The sequence below is a fragment of the Pleurodeles waltl genome, chromosome 1_1, assembly GCF_031143425.1.
Source record: "Pleurodeles waltl isolate 20211129_DDA chromosome 1_1, aPleWal1.hap1.20221129, whole genome shotgun sequence".
In the NCBI taxonomy this organism is placed as follows: Eukaryota; Metazoa; Chordata; class Amphibia; order Caudata; family Salamandridae; genus Pleurodeles; species Pleurodeles waltl.
This window is the reverse complement of record NC_090436.1, coordinates 142,345,221-142,360,941: the sequence shown is the minus strand read 5'-3', so window position 1 is coordinate 142,360,941 and position 15,721 is coordinate 142,345,221. Positions and strand designations below refer to the sequence as shown.

The following is a 15,721-nucleotide window of genomic DNA, read 5'->3' as shown; positions in this document are numbered from 1 at the left end:
GGCCCCACCTGTTAAACCCACATTGTGCACTGGGACTGGAGGAGACCAGCCAACATGCCTCGGCATTATCTGTGGGTAACCCACTGCTCCAAGTAGGGAAACAACTATTCGTTTTTAAGGAAGCGGAGCTTCTAGTGGTTCAGGTGTGTTTATAAAGCAAGGAAAGCCTATCTCGAGTGGGAAGCTGTATTTAGTTCGTCCTTCCTGTTGATTGTAGGATGTCAGAGCTGTAGATTGTTTTGACTGGTTCTTTGCCTTTTATTCACGCCTGCGATCGAATGGGTACTTTTCTTGTGTCAGTTTTAGCTGTTTGGAAGGCAACCTAAGCCCTTCAGAGTTTTGCACCACTAGTTAACATAGGGCTCCATTCATAAGACGTTATTGCACAACCCTATTTTTCAGTGTCGAGTGCACAAGCGCTCCATCCCAGTTGTAATCTCACTCTCTTGGCTTTTAACCACGCCTATGTCACGCCCGTCACTTTCATTGGTTCGTGGGTTTGCCTTTTAAAATCCGCTTGATTTTATTAGTGAAAGGCATGCATGCATCATGCCTTTCCCGGTGTTTAGCCCTCCTCAAGCGCACAAGCCAACTCCTGAAAACATAGGAGGCTCCATGTTTTCAGCCCAGTTTCTGCACTACTTTATCTTTTTATTTTCCATGCAGAGCGATTGTGCTGAGTTTTACATAGCGCGATCGCGCTGGGTATGTTGATTTTCAATTGCAGCGTTGATCGCGCTTGGTTTTACATGGCCAATCGCGATCGTTTTTTTTTTTCTTTCAATTTAGGTGGCAAGAAAAGGCTGGTTAGGAGTTTACAATGCTACTAATAGCTCTAACTCGAGCAAATGCGAGACCTGTTGCATTGCAAATGCTTGTTTAGTTTTGAGGTTAGCCAAGAACTATATATATATATGTATATATATATATAGTATGCATGCGTTCTTGCAGTGTTTTCAGTCAGCCATCTTCACCCATTGGTCTGCGGTAGTGTAATTCACATTTTACTTCTGTCCAGTACATCGGAAGGCGCAGAATCCACTCACTTCGGCCACCGGTGTATCTGAATGTCAGTGAGGGCATTTTGCTGTTGCACAATGTACACATCCGTACAGTAAGTGCCACACGTCTGTGCCATGGGTCCTAATGTACTGCGTGCTTCTACATAAAAAAAAAAATATAGTTTTGGCGTTTAGACAACGCTTGTTTTCATGCACTACAGGTCTTAATACAAAAAACACAAAAAAATAAGCATACACAAAGTCATCATCCAATGTCTTTGCCAGTGCTTGTTCTCTGTAGCTCTAGATATTATCTTTTATCAATTGTCAGAGGTATAACAACAGAGCACCCAGGTTCTACTTCACAACTTGTCCAGTGTTCAGCTTCACCGCTTTTTTGTACTCACTTTGGTTCATTTTGGCTTTTAGTCAGATCGACTTTGTCAGTCCTGTTTCAATAAACTTCTTTTCATTGTAAACTTTGAAGATATTCATTCACTGTTCCGACAGCGAGAGGCGGGCATGTTAGTCTTGAGCGATAAAGGTATTGCCAAGATACAAATATACACGGATTCCGTGTCAACTTTTAGAGGGAAAGACAATTCTGTGCATCACTGTTACTGGGCTTGGTCTCCCAGACAAATAGCGTGCGTGTAAAACGCTAGTACCTTGTCAGGCACTACACTGTCTGCCTCTGAAGCCATAAATGCCTGCCCACAAGTTACCTTTATAGAGCTCAACTACTATTGTTGTGGTTCAGAATCTGGGTTCCCTTTACCGTTCTGTGATGCTCATTGACTGGAGTCAGAGGCAGCAGAACTTGTAAGTAGTCGTGTTTGGTATTATTCATGCGATTAGTTTACTCATATTGGATATCTCTCTCTCCACGCCTCAGTTGCTAGTAGCCGCTGGTGAGACACCAAGAATTGAATCGGGCCAAAGAGGAGCCAGGGATGACAACAGAAAGGTTTTCAGTTTTCGGGATGCCAGGAGGTTGTTGCAGTGACATAAATGTTAAGGCGGGTTGGTCCGCAGGAGATGTCCAGCTACTGGGAAGGACCCGCCTCCTCTAGAGAAGCAATTTGTTAAGGGACCACTAGGAGGCTGAAGTTGTAAGAGCAGAGTGGTCTGAGCCTATTTCTTGACTAATCTATAGGTATTTAGGCGCTGTGCCCCCAGCCACTGGAGATTTCTACGTTGCTGGGTGAAGTTTTAAGATTTGGGCTTAGATCAGCGGCCAGAGAGGCACCCTACCATATTAGCCTTTAGTTGTGATTGACAAATTGTGTCAGCTCTATTTAGAAGACGTGGACAATCTGGTATGAGTTTGATGTCTTGGCGCTGTTGAGTTTTCGGCTTTTATGACTTATCCTTGTTTCTGGTCAAGGAGGATACACTGCAGAGTGATACCTGGTCAGTCATTTCCATTTCTGTCCTCTGTGGAATTTAAAAGGACTGTTGTCCTGTGTTTGGGATGCAAGCTGTTTTGGCTGGAGTCCAATATGCTTTTAGACTTACAGTGGGGTTGGCCTTGAGAGTTGGCAGCTTTCGCCACAACGTTAGGTTACATTTGTAGGTGGATGATACTGGGCAGAGGCCTGAGAGGTTAGGAAACACTGGTGTTTTGTGTTTTTGCTGATGGGGGTTATAGTGGAAACTGAACATGCTATCGCCTTTTTTTGATCCATCCGGATTGACAGGAACATGGGTATGTGTTAGAGGACGTTGCCGGTTGTTTCGTTCTGTGTAGTGTACATTTTTTTCCATTGATTGTATGGCTATTCTACGTGATCTGCTTTGATAGTATTGTGTTCCATCTGCAAAAACATTAGGTTCAGTCTAACTTAATCATATGGAAATCCTATAGGCACATCTACAAGCCGGCTATTTAACAACTGGAGCACCAATCTGAAACTTCTGCATGAAACCCACCATTTTACGCACCGCCTATACCATAAACCCCTCTCTCTGCCAACCAATCACAAGAAACTGAGCATAGCCACTTCACTGATCACCCAGAAAGCGCTTCGCGTCCGAGTGTGTGGTGCTTTATGTTACAATTCAATATAAACAACACATTCAGTGTTGTGATGCCTGTGCCCCAGCTGGATGCAGTAGAAAGCATTTGCATTCGACATTTCCCTGGAGTTGACTAAAATGTAGATTTCAGGGCCATGGAAACCTAGTTGGGCAGAGAAGGCGATGGTCGTTCCTGCTTGCAGAGCACAGCTCTCAACTTTCCGAGGCAGCCATACTGTTTCCGGTCTGCATTTCTGCGCGATGATGGCATGTGCTGGTTCCTTGCTCCTGGGCAGAGCATAAAACGCCTCATATATGGAAAAGGGAGAGAGAAGAAAAAATAAAGTCCTGGCAGGCTTGTTTGGAAAAGTAACCCAGTGTTTGAACTTACAAAGCCACTTTTGAATTATTGAATTACTGTAAAGTTATGAAGCAGCCGGAGACTTTTTATTCGCAAATCTTAACTCAAACCAGACTGTCATTTTCTTTTCCTCTGTTCTTCATCACGGCAGCTAGTGGGAGGGGCCGAGGAATCTGAGCCCGCGAGGCGGCGAGGGGACTGGGAGCCCCACAGACAAACAGCCTCCTTTCTGCAGGAAGCGGGCGCGAGGCTCCTGCCTTCACCGGCTGGCGAGGCCCTCTATGCACTCACTGGCGAGGCCTGTGCCCTCATTGGCCGTTAGTGCGTGTGTAGTGCCTGTATACCCACGCTGCACTCACTAGCGAGGCCTGTGACATCATTGCTGTTAGTGTGTGTGTGTGTGTAGTGCCTGTACACCCACGCTACACTCACTGGCGAGGCATGCGCCTTCATTGACTCTTGATGTGTTTGTGTGTGAGGGGTGTCTATACACGCATTCTGCACTCACCGGCTCTTGGTGTGTCTGTGTGTGTAGTGCCTGTACACCCACTATGCACCCCTGGCTGGTGTGGCCTGTGCATTAATTAGCTCTTGAAGTGTGTTTATTGCCTGTACACGCACTGTGCACTCCTGGCTGGTGAAGCCTGTACTTTCATTGGCTCTCAGTTTGTGTGTGTGTAGTGCCTGTACACCCACTGTGGGTTAGGGTCTGTTGGGCTCTGCACTCACTGGCTGGCGGGCCCATGCCTTCATTAGCTTGTTTGGGTGTGAGTAGCGCCTGCACACCCACTGGCGGTTTTGTGCGGTGTTTGGACCCAGCATCTTACCTGTAGCTGTTGTTTCTTTGTAAAAGGGTGAGCACGCATTCCCCCTCCCCCCCACACAAACACCTCTGTAAAAAGCACTCCCATTCCCCTTTGCATTGGTGTGAAGACAACAGTTGGTCTGCGGGTCCTCCGCGGCCTATGAACGGCAGGGGAGGCACCTCGGCGGCGCCAGACAATGGCAGGAGGTCGTGAAGTACAATGGCCCCCTCCCAGCTCAGCTTGAACTTTCACCACGTGGGGCGTGGGGGCGAAATGGCTGCTAAGAGCTTCAAGAGGTGCCTGGAAGTCAGTCATCTCCCTTTTGAAATGCAGATTCGCCAGCTTACCTGTGCCGTCCAAAGCAGGCTCTCGCCCACCTCTGTTTAGTAGGGGAGGGGGACATTTCCTAAGGGACTAGCCACAGCTCTCAAGTTTTAGGTGTTTTTTTTTTTTTTAAAGAGAAGGAGGGGGCGTGCGAGTTTACCCGCTAAAATGGCCTTCCCTACGTGTGGAATTCCTGCCGCCTTTGTGCCTGCGGTGGGGGTGGGGGTCATCACGAGGCTGGCGCGGTGGGCACTGTGGCGACAGAGGGGAAATATTTCCGAGGGCAGGGACGTGCGTGTGGTGTGTGTGGATGTGCTTAGGAATACAAGTCATTAGATTATGCCGGCAGACAGAAGTAATGATTAACTTTTTGCGTCTGCACACTGTCTCCAGTCTGGCGCTGGGTGTTGTTTTTCCCCTAAGCAGGGCCCTGGCCCCGAGTCGGCTGGGTATTAGGTTGTAAAGAAAGACAGAAGGAATGAAAGCGGAGCGAGGGAGGGCGGTGGGGGCCTTCGGAGGGGGCGGGGGCGTTTTTTTTTCCATCAGACCCGGCCTTTGGAATTTATTGGCAAAGAATGCAGCAAATGTTGGAAATGCCGCCCCGTCCAAACAGTTTTCATAATTGTGATGGAGAAAGCAAAGGGCTGAAAAGAACTTTTGTTTGCAAGTTACAAGTTTTTCTGTTCTTCGCCGACCAGGTTGTTCTGGAAAATATCCAGCATTGGTGGTAACACGGTGGGGAGCGAAGGGATGTGTGTGTCTGTGCGTGACAGAAAATGATAGGGGAGAAGAGAACCAGGCGCCTTGGCTCTTTTTTTTTCCTCCTTCAGTCTGTGATTTTGTTTCATTAAGGGCAGCGTTTTTAGTGCTCCGGGAAAACACACCCAAAAGTCGCGGATTCTCACGAACAGGCGACCACATCCAGTCTCACAAAACGGGCCGGTAGTTGAAAACAAGCTTCCTCGAGATGTATTTGCTTTTTTCGGACCTAAAATGTGGGCCTTTATTGTGAGCGGACGGTTAAGTGGGAGAGGGGGTACTGCAGAACCTACATTCATTATGTTAGCCTCATCGCGCTGCACTTATGACGCCTCATCGCGCTGCACTTATGACGCCTCATCGCGCTGCACTTATGACGCCTCATCGCGCTGCACTTATGACGCCTCATCGCGCTGCAAATTGTAAATGACGGAGGTCCCCGTGACATCTGTCCATTGGGCTTCGGTTTACAGCGCTCGGAAGGGTGGAAGGTTGTGTACTGCGCAAACAGAATTATGTGATCAGGTTGTCAGCCCTGGGAGGATGAAAAGCGGACGTTGCCTTAACCCTGTGAAATGCGCATGCTTCAAACACCTCTCAGTTGCGGGGCCACCACCGAGGGGGGCTGCTTCTCAGGCTTGGCTTAGTTCTTTGCCCAGAACGTTATTTATTCTTTCTTGGGAGTGGTGGGCCACAGCGGAAGCAGGACTGCACTTATTCAATCTTACTTCATAGCAGGGAGGCATGGGGAGTTTAAAAGAACTCCTCTTTTTTAACTCGTGGATGGATGTCAGATCTTTGGTTCTGCGGTAAAGCACCATGAGATAAAAACCTCAACCGCGAATAAAGCATGTCTCCAAAAAGGGCAATTTATCACAGAGTTTGGAACCAGGGCGGTACATGAAAAGGCAGAGGAGCCCTGGAAGCACAAGCGTGTCATTAGCACAGCCCCTCCGAGAGCTTCGAAACGCCTGCATTTGTTACACATGACATATTTGCTACATGAAATTACCTTACGGGGATCAATGGTGTTTTGCTACTGCTAGATCACCCTGCTAGCTCGCCCATTTTGTAAGAGAAAGGGGAAACATTTGTAGCCCGTATTATTTCAAACAGTATCTTATGTTCTGTGACTTTTCTGCAACCTTATTTCCCATCCACATTTTGACACACCTGCATACGACGCAGATCTATACCTGACATATAAAAGTTCACTTGCATTTCAAAACATTTTACATCCAAATTTTACGTAACTAAAACTACTCAACTAAAACCCACTTACTTCCAGCTTTAAGAAGCAGGGGCGAGAATGTTCTCATGTAGGTGCTGTCACTAACGGTGGCCTGTACCCTTCTAAAGTGGTACGGCGTGTGAAGTACCCCACCACTCCGCAAAAAAGAATTAAAAAAAAAAAACCTCCCTCCAAAAGCCCAAATTACACTAACTAAAACGTAAACACTACACATTTACTTACATTAACACACGTGCATTACACTCCTACCTCACCAACATGGCCTCATGATGTATGGTTGATTCATTGGTGTCCGTATATATAGAATACCGTTTCCAGAAAAAAACAATCTTTTTTTCATTCAAGACTTACTTACTGCCTTTTTCTCAGACCCATTTAGCGGGACAATATTAAGCATAGTCCCAGTACATCTTTGTGGTAGAAAATTGCAATTAATGGTTGCATCTACTAGATCTAAGGCTGGTGTGTGGGTTTTTGGCTATTCTGCTCAACTTCTATCAGACTTCCAGATTTTGCTAATGGTGCGTAGTGGTTACAATAGTCTTATTCTTTAAGTCAATTGAATATGACCTGTTTTCTGTCGCCCGTATGTAGTTTAATGTAATGAAACACTAATACGTGCAACTAAACTGATTGGTCAGCTGGAATTCCTAAGATGGAATGATGTCAAGGGCTGTTTTTGCCCTGCAAATGGATTTGATGTGGACTTGGTTATAACTCAGTGCCATCCCAAATAAAGCAGTTCCCCCTGACAACTCGCCTCCCCCAACACCATATCAACCAAGGCGCAAGTACTTTAGAGGGGCAGCAGCGCCACAAATCAAAGACATCACTCTTACTTTTTAGAGACACGTGGTGGTTCCAATCGCACCGAGACATAGCGCTCCATGTTTGTGGACAAGGGTGTTTCCCTGTGCAACTGGTTGGAGGGCACGTGTCTCAGACCTGTGCAGAAGAGCCGAGCCTCAAGTCAAATTCGATGTCTTAATACCATCATTCAGCAAAACCTCTGGTGACTTCACTTGGACACCCATCTCGTTTTGTCATGGTGCCTGATTGTGCATTATGTACCGGTCTATCTTAAAATCTGGTTTACCAATGACTTTTATTTTAATTTTACCATATTACAAATCTTTTTTGTCATGTAGAGTGCAGTGCGTTCATTCCTGTTAAAGTGAATTAAGTTGGGCACTGGCGCTGCTTGTGTATTTCCTGGAGGATAGGGGATAATTATGTTTTTCCCAAAACCACAATCTTTGAACCACATTGACGCGTTTTCAGTATGGCTCCCTTCACTTTTGGTAGGACGCGCCTAATCCCTTACCCACTGTCTTATTTCCCCCTAACAGCACCGGAGGCCATCTGTGTGCTTCTGATGGGGTGGGGGCCTGGGGCGTGCAATGGTCTCGTGTTCTCTCCATTCATCCCTGTCCACGAGAGCTAGTTATTTGTTCTCGTCAGAGCTAGACAGCTAGCGGCTGACACATACAACCAGGGCAAGAGCCGGCGCTGGGCCCTCGTTGTGAATGGAGCTCAGTGGCCGGGACCCCGCCCTTCCTTCGAGGCTTTCTCCGAGCCGGGGCCTTCAGACAGCGTGCGAGCCTGTAATTTGCATGGCTGATGAGCCCGCAGCAGTGGGACAGGGGAAGCTTCAGTCAGCTGGCTCCTCTCTAACCGCCGGAGACAGGCAGGCCGCCTCCTCTGGCTCTTGTGTGCTCAGTGCGTGCTTGTGAGGCGCGAGGGCAGGGAGCCTCCCGCGCGGGTGACTGCGTCAGGGTTGGACGGTGCAGCTGCCGATGCTTCCTGCGCGCGCCCGGCCCGGGGTCCATCACAGCTGATGGCAGCGCGCGGGAATCATGCTGTTTGCCTTCGGTACAGTTTGGGAACCAACAATTTTTTTTTTTTTTTTTTTTTTTAATTTTTCGCATTATGTTTTGCTGTCAAGTAAATGTGAGATGCCAACTATAGGCGACAGGTTGCTGTTATGTGACACGTCACACTCGCCCATGCTGGTGATGGCTGTTCAAAATATCCGCAGCTGCCATCTGGTCTCTTGGAAAGCACCACCAGCCCCCCAAATGCACACTGCTTGGAGTACACTCCTTTGTTGGTATCTTTCACTTGCATATTGTATTTCTTGGTATTTGTGTAGCGCTCTCTTATCCTTTTGGATGCCCAGATCGCAATATGACCTCTTGTGCTTGGGCTTGGTTTTAATTTTTGGGGTTTTCTTGTGCTTTGCCTCTTTTTGATGTACATGCGTTCAGTGGCTCTGACCCTCTCCAAGGACTACAGTTAGTGTCTCCTAGATGGTTGGGTCGGCTTTGTCTTTTTGTGATGGTCCCCTAGGATGTTTTTTGTTTGGTTCTTGTGTTCTCATGGTGCCAGTACTACCCTGTCTCCAATTTGTTTGTTTTGCCCTCTTGAAGTTAGCATCTCACTGTTACTTTTGGGTACTCGGGATTGTATATTCATCGGGACATACTTCAGTGACACCAATAATTAGTGTAAAAGGTAATTTATTTAGGACAGGATTTGAATAAGATTACATCATTTAACTTTTAACTTTAACAGAGCCCCAACCCTTTAAAATTTCCTCGCTCATCTTTTTCACTTCAAAACCCGCATTTCGCTTCCACTCCCCTTTCCCTTTCATGCCCTACTTGCTTCGTGCATCCCCCGCACTCTGATCCTTCACCTGCTTGTTTTTCCCCTTGAAAGGGTGGCCAAGCCCACATCTGGCTCTCCACCCTCTCCCATCTACTGTTTCACTTCCTTTATCACCACCTGCCCTAACTGACACTCACTAACCCCCACTAGCCCCCTTCCGCAGCACCCCGCGCCGTTATCTCTACCCTCTACCTTTGCCAATTGCTAGGTTGGTGGGTGGCCAAATTCCGTCCCGATCCCTAGTTGGTGCGGAAAGAGGCCAAGCCCTCCCCCACTTACCTGCAGCCTATCCTGTCCTGCTGGCTCCACTTCCTACTCTCCCGAATGTGCCCGCTGAGAAACTAGGGCAAGTCTCTCTCTCCGCGGGCCCCTCCATTGGTTGAGTAAACCACATGCTTGCTTCCTGTTTTGTGTCAATTTTTTAGTTCAATTGGGTTTACAAAAAATGTTTGACATTCATGCAGTTAGTGTATTATACATATGACTGGTAAGCTGGAATTTCCATCATGGGTTGAGAGGGCGTGTAATCGCACAGATCAGCTGCTTAATTTAAGTTAGTTTCTAGAGGAAGATACGCAAGTGTTCTGTTTCTTAACAGAATAAAAACCGGTGCACCCTGCTAAAAACACGTGTGTCCAGTATTGTTGCATGGGCAAGCTGGATAGGTCTCTGGGGCTTCCTGGTTTAGGGTAGTCTGCAGATGGTTATTTACATACCGTTTTCCAGTAGTTTCTCACACAGAAACAAACAAACGTAAGTGCATTTTCTGGGTAGAAATGTGAATCCTCCATATTTACTGGAGAAGTATGGGAATAGGTATAGCCACAGGGAAACAGTAGAGAACTACACGCATGGAACCATATTTGGCACATTGACGCACGTGGCAATCTTGCTTGAGTAAACTATTAGACACAGCTCTACTTAAGAATCTCCGAGTGTTGTATGTTTCGTGGAATGGTCACAGGATCCTTGTTGAATCCCTGAAAAGTCAGGCATTTGCTGCATAGGTCAAAGTACTCCTTTGGGAGCACATTTCAGACTTCTCTACCGTGATCTCCTAAGAATCAAACATAAAATGGTAACCCTTGCCATCGTGAACAGGAGTGGCCTAAGTTGTTCTGTCACATTCTGATAGCCTTTTGTGACTAGACAGTTTGTCAATAGGCCAGCAGAAGGTGCTCAACATGTTTAGAGTATATTTCGGCACAACAATGTTTAGAGTGGGGTGAGGAACAGAAATCACGGTTGCCCAAAAAGGCGCCCAGGCTGCCATTGAAGAGCCTGGTGGGATACGGCTCCATTCATAAACTTGCACTTCTGCATAAAAGGACTGTTCATTCACAGCCAGGACTCACTCTTTTGATGTCTCCGGCCAATTAAATACCTCTTTGTGAGCAGCTACGCTCTCCACTAATGCAAGTGTAAACAGTGCTTGAAATACTCTAGCCTCTCTGCCCCGGAAAGGGCAAGCTCTCAGGTACGGAAGTTGTGGTGTGAAGGAGAGGGTGGACTAATGCAGAGATATTAGGTCCAGTTCACGAAAGCTTTGAGTACAGGAAGTGATATAGCAGGAGAGCTCTTTTACGTACTGGTACTCGCATTTGAAAATCGACCCTGAAAAATCCAACTCCCTGTTAGTAAAAGTGGAAAGAGGGCACAGGCCTTTCTATTTGTAAAATGTTAATTTCATTCCAGTTTCTGATGTTTAGGGGCCATGAATGAATACGTAAAAAAGTACTGTAGGGCTGCTGCTTACATATACCCCGAAATGTTTTTGTTAATAGGCCCTTAACCTTTTGTGGTACAGGTGGTTTTTCCCAGCCGTCTGAGTCCATTTGTTACATTAGTGGTACTATTCTGCGGTTACTACCAGGGTTTTACAAAGGCACCTTCAGAGCTAGAGCTGCTGCTGATCCAGTATGTAGCTCTCCTGAATGCTTGGAAATGCGCCCTCTTGAAGGCATTCAAACACTTGAGACCCCATAACATTATCTCAAGGCCGTAAGGCTTCTGTGCTGCAATGTGCCACATACATTCCCAAATGAACAGCTAACACAAAAATGTATACGTTTCCTTAGACAGCGTAGGACTGGGTGAAATAAAAAAAAAATCAAACATGAAGATAACACTACTTAAAGTGTCAATGAAACGGCACTGGTGCAAATCTTGCCCAATACCTGCAATGGCGGGAGTTAAACTGCAAGCACCTTAACGAAGATAAATCTCGTGAAAGACTTTCAGTCATGGCAAGGAAAAGCGAACCCTCGGGGAGCAGAATGCAAAGGCTAAACAAAAAAAACAGGGCAGGATCTGGTACACTTCTCCAATGTAGCTTTAATCACAGTCTCATTGAGAAATAACATGCCAGGCTGCAGCCTCGTGTAAGGAGACGTGCGCCTTTAAGGGCCCTGCACAGACGCGCGCATAAACACACACCGGCTGCGATTCACCCGCGCCTGGCAATTACCGTAATCTCAAAACTTCTCCTTACTGACGTCTGTCTGAAAATTACTGGGCGGAATTGTCGGAGCAGCCAAGATGAAAGAGAGAAATGCAGTCGGAGGGATTGTCTTTCACGCAACGTGGTGCCTGTAGCCAGGGTCGGTTGGTGTACGCAGGCATGTTTTGGCACACACTCATACTCGTTTGTATGCAGATATATAGAAGAAGATTTGCAAATTACACACATGCCTTGGGCTCCAAGAGCTGCCATTTTGTTTTTGTATTAAAAATATATATACATATATATAAGTATGGGTGCATTTAGTGTGTGTCTGTGTGTTGGATTGCGTATTCTCTCCAAGCCCAAGGAGCGGGTCTCTTTACTGTTTCTTTTTGCAGTGGAAATAAAGCTAACGAAGTTGCCGGAACGCCCCTCCCTTTCCTTATTAAATAGTGATTGGCGGAGACCGCGTCTGTTTGAGAATGTTAGGTTAAAGGTAATCCGATCTCCCAGGCTGCCTCTCTGCTCCCTCCACGCCCCTCCCGACTGCTCTCCTGGTGCCAGGTTTCACGTGGGTTATGCGATTCTATGGAACAAAGTCTTGTGAGGCACTGCAAAGGGGGAGATCGCTGCACTGGGAAATTTGGGGCAGTGGGCGAAAAAAAGCAGCCCGCCTGGGTCTCGAAAGCTTTCTCTTATGCAAGAATTTACTTCTGGTGAGAGGGGGTAGGTAGCGGGGCGTTGGTTGCTCCTCTCCTTGTGTCATTACGCTGTGCCCGCAAGCGCAACTTTTGTAAAGTTGAGCTTAGCTCGCGTTTGGCCTGCAGAAAGAGTTCATTTCCCGCGGAATTAATGAATTTGACATTTGATTTGACTTAAATATTTGGGGGGGGGGGGCGGTGTTCGGGAGGCATTACTCTCACAAGTGTGCATGGCGATGAAATAAGCGTAATAATAAAGTTAAATGAATGGAATGCGAGCCAGAGTTGGGTTTCAGTGCACTGTAGCAGATTGACTTGCCTGTAATATTTGCGTTTTTTTAGAGCTAATTAAAACGTGATGTGGGCCTTCCAAGATGGAAAAGCAAACTTTGTAGTTTTTCTTTATATACACACTGGGGCGTATAGTAGCGCTGTACGCGCCAAAGGACCAGTGAAAGGGATTTAGTAGTCTACCATAGCTCAGTCGGTTATATACACTGCACCTAAACCAATACTCAGAGGAATCGACGAATCCCCCACATTCTGTGATAGTTCCATAGTTTTAGTTAACAAAACGCTAGACTTCCGGTATCCACAAGACACGCCCTGAACTCTAGCTGAGCGAGATTTACAGCCCTTCTGACTGGAGCACCTCAGCATTTATTACCGTGGCTCGGGCACCAGGCAGGAATGGGCCTTTAAATCATGGCACATGATGTGCTGCGCCTTTCCATCTGCTGGGCGAGCTACATTTACGATTTCCTTCGAGGATACACTAATAAATAAGACTGGTTCGAGCTCGGAGTGTTTGAAGTCCATATGCGAATGAGGTGTGTGAGTGAAAAGTGTCAGTGATTACTCGCAGCCACGTCCCCAGGGGCCTTGGCACATGGAAAAGATTTGTGGTCGCTCGTATGATTTAGTGCAGCCTGCTTGTACCTTCTGTTGCTTCTGTTCCAGTGTGCACACGCTGGGCGTTCCCCCCCTGTTGGATCCACTTCTAAAATGTGCTTTCTTGTTCCCCCCGCAGATTCCCAGCTTCTCCAGGAGACGGGGGATCGGTCACACTGGTGCGTGGTGGCGTACTGGGAAGAGAAGACGCGCGTGGGCCGGCTCTACTCTGTCCACGAGCCGTCCCTGGACATTTTCTACGACCTACCTCAGGGGAGCGGCTTCTGCCTCGGGCAGCTGAACTCGGACAACAAGAGCCCTCTGGTGCAGAAAGTGCGCACCAAGATCGGCTACGGCATCCAGCTGACCAAGGAAGTGGACGGCGTGTGGGTGTACAACCGCAGCAGTTACCCCATCTTCATCAAGTCGGCCACACTGGACAACCCGGACTCTAGGACGTTACTGGTCCACAAGGTGTTCCCGGGCTTCTCCATCAAGGCCTTCGACTATGAGAAGGCGCACAGCCTGCGGAGGCCCAACGACCACGAGTTCACGCAGCAGCCCTGGACGGGCTTCACGGTGCAGATCAGCTTCGTCAAGGGCTGGGGCCAGTGCTACACGAGACAGTTCATCAGCAGCTGCCCCTGCTGGCTGGAGGTCATCTTCAATAACCGGTAGCGCGGCACCGAGCGGACTAAGGACGCGGAACTACACTGCTGCTAAATACTTCCTTCCGAGTGCTTGTTCTCTCACGCAGACTTTCTGTTCGTTTGTTTGTTGGTTTGTTTGTTTGTTGGGTTTGTTCTCATTTGTGTTTTGAGAAATAGCTTATGGGAAGATTTGCCTTGCCAATATATTTTTTTTAAAACATAGTTTTTCTTTGAGTATGAATGGCCAGTCATTAGTTGGGGAGGGAGTAACAAAGGGCCCTGAAGGAAGGACGTTAGGAAAACTACAGGTACCTCGTTTTTTTTTTTAAATGAAACCCACTTCATTCATATAAAGGGTGTTATTTGTCGATGGGGGCAATCCCAAATCCTATTGTGATCGCCAGAAGACTTATTTTCCCAAGCGGTTGGAGTTTACTTGGAATTATTTCTCCTATCTCCCCTAGGTGAGGCGGCCGTGCAAGGTGTCGGGCTTGTAGTTGTTAACACTGTGGCTACCACTCATTGCATGCGCCGGCCACACTTAAGTCAAGTGAAATGCTTTGCAGTCCTTTAATTGGTCAACAGTTTTTTTGGGGGGGGGGGGGGGGTGGGGAAGGGGCGCTGTCATGCAAAAACAGTTTGTTTAGAAAAAGCACTATCCGCAATGCACCCAGATTTTGTTAAAGAGCCACGAAACCTGTTGAAGGTGCGCACTTCTGCTCTGCCTGTCGGGGCAGGGCTTGATGGGTAGGCGCAGGGGTGGATTGAGTAGACCAACCCAACGCCTATCACTATTGTCAACCAATGGCTGAGGATGTATGTACTGTGTCTCATACCCCCGCAGCCATTGGATGGAGTCCATTACTACCAAGGTCCTTCTGGCCACATTGTTTGTGGTTGTGGGATACAGCCTTGTATTTGAAGGAACTGTTCGCCTTTTGAATTTTGTGGTGTGAGGGACAAAATCTGCATGTGTTTGTGTCACACGTTTCTCTACAGCTGCATTCGGACATGACACTTGCACCTTGAACAAGAGGCACACAGAGACTTTGCAGATGCCTGAAAGACGTTAGTCATGCAATATTTGGGGGCATGCTAACTTTTCAAGAATCATACGATACGGTACCGCTCATGCCCTGAAATATAGATGTTATGTTCTTTCGTTTCTGCTTCACATCATACGTGTGCGCGTGATACTCACTGCAACATTGTTCATAGCTCAGTGAGCATGCTAGGACCTTAACATAAGCTATTTTTCTAAATATTAAAGTTTAAATGAACAACAGAATCGAGCACTCACCGGAACTTGAGCATTGTAGTGCTTTCAGAGAGAGAAAAAGGACTCCTTAAAATGAAAGATTTATTAAAGAAAAATGTATTTTATGTTATATATAAATATATTATTACTTGTAAATATAAAGACGTTTTATAAGCATCATTATTTATGTATTGTGCAATGTGTATAAACGAGAAAAAAGAAAGATGCACTTTGCTTAATATAAATGCAAATAACAAATGCCAAATTAAAAAAAAACTAAAAAAAATATACACGGAGTGTGGTCTTTTTCTCTGTAAATGTTATAATAGGGAGGGAAAAAATAACGTTTTTTTTTGTTCCCAGTAAAGGTTGCACTTTCCTTTTGAGATCGTTTTATGTGGGCTCTTCCCAGCCAAGAAGACAGTCGAACACGTGCCTATGTCTTGATCTTTTGGATTGCACAACAAACTGCTGGCTGAAATAGCTTACAAAATTGTATTGGCGGTGGAAATCTTTTTTAATCCGAGGCCAATATTGTACATCTTCCCGGATTTGATTATAAGGATCTGATGGGCGTGGACAACAG

At 46.7% G+C, this 15,721-nt stretch overlaps 1 protein-coding gene across 1 annotated transcript in view; it reads left to right on the top strand.

Annotated features, from left to right (window-relative positions):
- SMAD7 (SMAD family member 7) overlaps nt 1–15,425 on the top strand; it is a 42,464-nt gene extending 27,039 nt beyond the window's left edge. Inside the window, exon 4 of the mRNA XM_069219141.1 lies at nt 13,367–15,425. Coding sequence (XP_069075242.1) covers nt 13,367–13,905 — 539 coding nt within the window. The 3' untranslated portion in view covers nt 13,906–15,425. The remainder of the gene's footprint in view (nt 1–13,366) is intronic.
- The last annotated feature ends 296 nt before the right edge of the window (nt 15,426–15,721 follow it).